This window comes from Netta rufina (genome assembly GCF_964035555.1).
Source record: "Netta rufina genome assembly, chromosome: 30".
Lineage (NCBI taxonomy): Eukaryota > Metazoa > Chordata > Aves > Anseriformes > Anatidae > Netta > Netta rufina.
The window spans coordinates 110762-117587 of record NC_140154.1 but is presented as its reverse complement, the minus strand read 5'-3'; the positions used below and the strand labels follow the sequence as shown (position 1 = coordinate 117587).

Sequence of the window (6826 nt, the reverse complement as noted above, 5' to 3'; positions counted from 1 at the left end):
CTACCGGGTTGTTCTCACCACGCGCACGGCTGTGCTGTATCTGCTCCCGGCACCGCACACCCCAGGGCCGGGGATGATGACGGCTCCTGGGCTGCACTGCTCCACGCCGGCACACACCACGTTCCCCAGGTTGGCCACGCCGGGGGCACACTGCACCCCCTCGGCACCGGTGATCACCTCCCGGCCCACGCAGCTCACCGCGCTCCTGGCCCCGAAGCCGCCCCCCACCCGAGGGAGACAGTCCACGCTGCGGGTGCTAAAGCCGGCGTTGCTGACTCCGAAGGAGGAGACCACCCCCAAGCCCGCGCCGGCTCCTCCCGTCTTGACGGCGCATTTGCCTCCGATTCCAGATAGGGATCGGCACTCCCCGACCGTGCCCCCGCCGCTGACCACGGCTGCGAGAGAAAAACAGGTCCCGTGTCACTCCCGGAGCAGCTCAAGCCCGGCTCATAAGGAAACTTACAAGCTTAAAAGGGAAGGAAGGGGATGATTCGTTGGCTTACCTACGCTCACCGGGTTGCCAGTGCATATCCTGTTGGAAAAGAAATGTCTCAAAGATGTGCTTAGGGAAATGTTCCCCAAACAAATGAGCAAATGGAGATGCCACCCAGTTATCGCCTCCTTAGAAACCCTGCAAATCTTTCAGCTTTTCTGTGTACCTGGGTGTCCCTATTGCTCGCTGAACAACTGTGGGGTTGGACCCCTAAATCCCATGGATGTCTGAATATCCCATCCCTATCCATTTGTCCTGAAAAAGGGGGATCTGAATGGCACGCCTGGTGTGCTGCAATCCAGCTGCCTTGGGAGGATGAGGAGGGAACAGAAGCAGCACTCCTCCCTGCACTCATGGGGAGAGAAAAGGGACATTGTTCTGCTCTGCACCCATGGGGAGCTGCAGCCACCCAGCATTTCTCATGCCTCCCCTGCTGGATTTCGCCAGGCGTCTCTGCAAGCTGCAGCTGAGGAGACACCTACCTGCTCTCTTCTCCTTCCAGCAGTGTCCTGTAAGTGGCAATCTCAATGTCCAGGGCCAGCTTGACGTTCAGCAGCTCCTGGTAGTCCCTCAGCAAGCATGCCATCTTGTCCTTGGCCTGCTGCAGAGCAGTCTGCAGGTCAATCAGCTTCTGCCGGGCATCCTTGAGGGCGCAGTCGCCCCGCTGCTCAGCATCACAGATGGCTGTCTGCAGAGCTGCGATCTGCGAACGGTGACAGATGAGAGGGTGCTTGGCTGTGACATGGAGAGCATCTCTGCAGGGCTGCACATTGATCCCCTTTGTTTCTCAGTTAGGAACTGCCAGAGCCTAGATTTTGGCTGGACCCCTGCTATGGCCAAGCTCTTTGGGATAACAAGTGAGGGATGTGTTGGCTGCACCCCATAGGGAGCATGCAGCCAACATCATTTCTGCTCTAGCCAAGACAAGTGGCTTCTGCTGGGTGGAAATAAATACTCCTCCTTGCCTATCTTCAGCCTCAAGATGAGAAGCTACGAATGCAAATTCTGGTGGGGGCAGGGGTTTCTGTGCAGCCTTGCAGGCTAGGAGCTGGTGAGGACGAAGCCCTTTGATGCACACCCATGCACTCAGCCCTTTGTCCTACCTGTTTCTTCACGTTATCTGACTCGCACTGCAGCTTCTGGATCATCCTGTTCAGCTCGGCTATCTCGCTCTGGTTGTTTCTCAGGTCGTCACAGAACTTGCCACGGCTGCTGTGGAGCTCCTCCAGCTGCGGTGCAGGAAGAAGGTGACGTTAAGCGCCTGAATCGCCCCTTCCAGGGAAGGTGGGGATGCTCCGGAGCTGCACCAACGCTGGTGCTCCAGGGAAGCACCCAGATGTGACCTCAGCCTGGACAAGGCAACAGCCCCGTGTGGGCCCTAAGCACTTGCCCTTTGGGAAGGGGATGGTGTTCCTGGCGGGTGTGCACAGAGGAGACCTCTCTGGAGCAGCATCATGATCTGCTAGGTTCTGTTTTGATGGAGAATTTGTAAAACACGTTTTTAGGTGGTTTGTTTTTTTTTTTGTTTCTTTTGGCATGAGTCTCTTGAGCAAATTACAGTGCATGCACACCATGGGGTTCATGGAGGACAGAAATGGTCCTCAGGGTTCTGTTGGCCAGGGGATTTCATTGCCATCTGTGCCGGTGGTGTGTATACTCACTCTGGTTTGGTAGAAAGCCTCCACTTCAGCCTTGCTCTTCTGGGCAATCTCCTCATAGCAGCACTCAACACTTTTGATGATGCCCTCCATGTCCAGGTCACGGCTGTTGTCCATTTGCACGATGACTGAGGTGTCACAGAGCTGACAATCCAGCTGAGCTCTCTCCTGCAAGATCCATCACAGGTCAGTGACCCAGCAAAGGGGGGGTCTGGAGAGAAAATGTATGGCTGGGGAAGGTTGTCCCATGAATGCCCAGCTAGGGAATGGGGTCCTCCAGATGGCTGGCTGGTTTCCAGCAAGAGCTGGCAGCCAGGACCTGTTGTTGGCACAATATGGGATTGCTGCAGGTAATTCCCCAAGGAGGGTGGGGAGTCCTGATGGAGCAACTCGCTTGGATGCAGCCCGGTGTTGCCAGCTGCGTCAGCAGTTCTGTGGGCTGTGCATCCCTCGGGGTGAGTGCTTTGGGCACTGCAGACTCCCGGGAAGTATTTGGTTAGAAAAGGTGGAAAGCAAACACGGTGTCCCCTGTGTGTTCTGTTAGGAACTTGCTATGTTTTGGACAAAAGCCAATGTATTATGACTTAAGAAGCTAAAAAAGTGAAATGCTAAAAATATCTGTGTTTTCAAGAGTGAGATGTTTCCATGGCTCCAGGCATGGTTTGGATGAGAATTATAGGGGCTTTTTTCATGCAAAAGTTCCCTCCTTTTGCAGTCAGGAGACCACCAAATCCACCCTGTGCCTGCCCAAAGCATGTGTAACAGCATTGCTACCAAACACATAAAGAGATATAGATTTTTTTGGATGCACCTGTAGGATTTTCAGAAAAGACACCTTTCCCTGTGTTGAGTCTGCTGCAGCAAATGAGTGCGCTCTTACCTCAGCATAGATGCACTTCAGGAACTCCAGCTGCTGCCGCAGGAGACCCACTCTCACCTCCAGCTCCTCCTTGGTCAGGTAGAGACAGTCTACATCCTGGAGAGACACCGTGGATTTGGTGAAAAGAGGTGAAGAAAAAAACACTGTGGCAAAGCCCCTTTTCTCTGTTAGATTTGGAAAAGCCTCTCCATGGCCAGCCCCTAAGGCTGCCTGGCTTTGCTTTATGCGTGCTTACAACCTGGCAGGGTTCACCAGGTGACCCAGATGGGTCGCCACAATTTTGGGGCTATGCAATGAGGGTTCAGGCAGTGCCATGGTGCCGTGGCTTTCCATTTCACTCCCTGGCCCCACGCCCAGGTTTTGCATACACACCAGCCACCCTCAGCTGAGCTCACTGGTGCTGTCTATAGCACAGCTCACCTTCTTCAGCACCACAAACTCGTTCTCCGCAGCCGTGCGCTTGTTGATCTCATCTTCATATCTGCAGGAGGAAAGGAGAGGGGTGGGCTGCTGAGTCCCGGTGGTCCCATCCCCACCACCCAAGCAGCCAGCACGGAAAGTGTGACTGAAGCCAGGGCCTCTCCCTGTTTGCTTTGTACCTCTTATTAGAGTTTTGCTTTCTTGTTATTTTTTTTTCCTCTGTGCTGAGCTTTGTTCAGCAGTTTTAAATAGCACACGCCAGCAGTATCGGTGGCTGGTGTGAGATGGCAGTAAATCAGGCCAAACCACTAGAAATGCCAAACCGTGTACCAAGCTGAAGGCTTGCTTTGCTGCTTCTAGCCCTGCTGCTGTGTGTGAGGTTTTTTGGAAGCATCCAGGACTCTGCTCTCAGCTTTATGGGGAGACTGTGGCCAAAGTGCCCCAAGGGAGGTCAGGAGCTTGAGCAACCTGTGAAACTCCATGGTGCCATGAAAAGGAAAGCCGGTGTGTAACGACCAAGTAATTGGGACCTGGAAGAACTTTCAGAAGATGAGTCTGACCTCCTTGGTGGTGGCTCAGTGAGAGAAAACATCTGAGAGGCTTGTCTGTAAGGTCTTTGGAGAAGACTACTCTTATATGCGTCCTATCACCAGCCACCGTGTGTCCTGGTTCACGGCTTAGTGCAGCACACAGGGAACTATTAAGGAATATCTGCATCTTAGATTAAAAAAAACCAATTCCCACATTTCCTCTGGGAAGAGGGAATGAACCCCAGTGGAGACTATGTGGATTAAGTGTGGGGTGAAAACAAATGGGCTGAGGGATCTGCGGGAATGGATGGCACTTGGGGCAGAAGATTTGAGGGAGCCACAGATGACATGGGAGATTTGATACAGCAAAACCACAGGGGAGTGCAGGAGTGCTAGGGAGAGGAAAAGAGGTTCCCTGTCTCTCACCCTCAGGAAATACTGCAGGGGGGGCTCTCCCAGTGCATCACCTGCACCTGAGATGCAGCAGTGGGACCCCAGCACAGAATCCAGCCCAGTGCTGGTGGGCCCTGCCCTGCTCCCTCCCTGTGCTCCAGTTTTTGAGCTGTCTGCTGCTGCTGTATTGGCTTCACGCTCCAAAAGTCTGCTCCAGGCCAGCCAACACCCCAACCTCCATATTCTCTCTGCATGCTACTTACTTGCACTTGTACTCTTGCACCAGGTCCCTCAGGCACCGCTCCTCATTTTCCAGCCTCTCCCGCTCCCCCAGCACACACTCCAGCTGCTTCCTCAGGTTGCAGATGAAATTCTCAAAAACAGGCTCCAGGTTTCTCCTGGAGGCCGGCAGGACATACTGCTGCAGCAGCTCCCACTTGGTGGTCAGCACTTTGTTCTGCTGCTCCAGCAGCCGGACCTGGGGAAGGAAGAGATGCAAGAGTCATCCACACCTCTCATCCTGGGCAAAGGCACTTCAGGTCCCTCCACTTCCAGGAGGAAAAAATAAAAATAAAATCAGAAATGCCAAAGGTTAAGTGCTGATTTCTCAGCAGCCTGAGTGAGAAGAGCATCTTCTCCCAGCTAAGCCCGGTGCCACCCAGGACTCCCGAGGCTGAACGACATCCATGCATTTGCTCTGTGTTGAGCCTGATCATCTCTTTGACCAAAGCAAGCTTCAACCAAACTCTGCCTCCTCCCTGTGACAACCAGCTGGAGGAGGATCATCTGCCTCCTCTGATGGGCTGATTAGAGTAATGAGTCTTTCCTGGTGCTAAAAGCACCATCCAGGAGCTCATTTGAATGTATCTGATTTAAGCTCTAACCACGGATACTTATCATGCCTTTCACTTCTAGATTAAAGAGCTCTCTAGTACTTGGGAACCTTTATGTATCATGAATAAGTCATTTTCAATGGGAGGAAGTAGGGTGGCTCCTTTTACATGGGCTTGGTTGTTTCAGCTGCAGAACAGCTCACAAAGAAAATCAAGATCAGATGGAGCAAAGGTTCCTCTGCTCTTTGAAAAATCATTTTCTATAATGAATCTCTAAACAGCAATGAAAAACCCTTAGGCTTTGCTAAGGTAACAACAAGAAATTACATTTGTTTAGGAAATCGTAAAACTCTTTTGCCCTCAGAGTAGAGGGACAGAAAAAATAAAGTTGTTCATCTCATTTTAGCCAGACATCTATCTTTCTACTTCTGCAAGATGAAGTGAACTGTAAAAAAATACAACTCCCCTGGAGTTTATAGAGGTAGGATAGGAACTGAAGACAACACATGTCCTAGAAGCACAGCATTATCTAGGCTGGGAACAACCTTCTAGACCATTTCAGCGTCTCCGTCCCTCCTCTCCCAGGCTTTGACTTACTGCTGGAGCTGCTCCTGTTCTAGCTATTTAGCAGGCTGGTGACCATCAGGACATCAGATACCGTTGTGGTTGCCTTGGAACAAGGCTTACATCCAAGCAGTCTCCGTGTCGGGAGCATGGTCTACCAGAGCCATTGCAAGACATGGGGGCGCCAGGCGAAGCAGCCACTGGCTTGTCCCTAGAGACAGCCCAGAGAGCGGGGGCTCACCTTGTCGATGAAGCAGGCGAACTGGTTGTTGAGGTTCTTGATCTGCTCCTTCTCATGGGTCCGCACTTGGCACTCCTCGGGGTCGACCCCCACGCAGAGGGGCTTGAGGAGTTCCGGGTGGATGCTGACGCCCCGAATCCCCTCCGAGCGGCCTCCGCCGAGGCCGATGCCGATGCCGCCGCCATAGCCTCCCATCGCCACGCCGTCCCCAAGGCCTCTGAAGCTGCCCAGGCCCCCGTAGCCTCCGCAGTTACCAAACCCCACGACCGTGCCCACGCCAAAGCGGCCTCCGCCGTAAGCCACGCCACAACGTCCCACGCCGGCGCCGCCGTAGACCCCGCTGCGGCAGCTGCCGCCAAAGGAAATCCTTTGCCCTCTCCCCAGGTCGCAGACGCTCCGGCTGCTGAAGCCACCGATCCCGCAGCGCCGTCCCGCTGGCTGGCAGACGGAGGCCGAGCTGCTGTTGGCCCTGCCGAGGCCGCAGACGGCAGAGGCGGAGGAGAAGCCCCGTCTGCCCAGGAGGGAGCTGGAGGTGTAGCACTGCCGACTCATGGCGGCCGGGGAGCGGACACAGCGACGCAGCGGAGCGAGAGAGGAGCGGAGGGTGCAGGAAGGAGCTCTCCTTTGGCTTCTCTGAGGCACGGCCCGTCTCCTTATATACATTTCAGGAGGTGCCTGAGATGCAAAAATTTAATTTATCCACTGGGTTTGGTCTGCCTGGCAGCAAGGAATGGCTTCCAACATTTTAAACCCACAGCAAACACTTCTATCTCATATGAAATAATGTGGAAATTAAAATAAACTGCTTTGCTTG

At 53.7% G+C, this 6826-nt stretch overlaps 1 protein-coding gene across 1 annotated transcript; it reads right to left on the bottom strand.

The window, feature by feature from the left end:
- On the bottom strand, positions 1-6564 carry LOC311220148 (keratin, type II cytoskeletal 6B-like; the record flags this gene model as incomplete). The annotated part of the gene is made up of 9 exons (XM_084303604.1): positions 1-395; positions 504-532; positions 976-1196; positions 1597-1722; positions 2155-2319; positions 3032-3127; positions 3452-3512; positions 4638-4852; positions 6013-6564. The coding sequence occupies 9 exons, from the start codon at positions 6562-6564 to the stop codon at positions 1-3; spliced, it is 1860 nt and encodes a 619-aa protein (XP_084159730.1).
- Between the last annotated feature and the right edge of the window lie 262 nt (positions 6565-6826).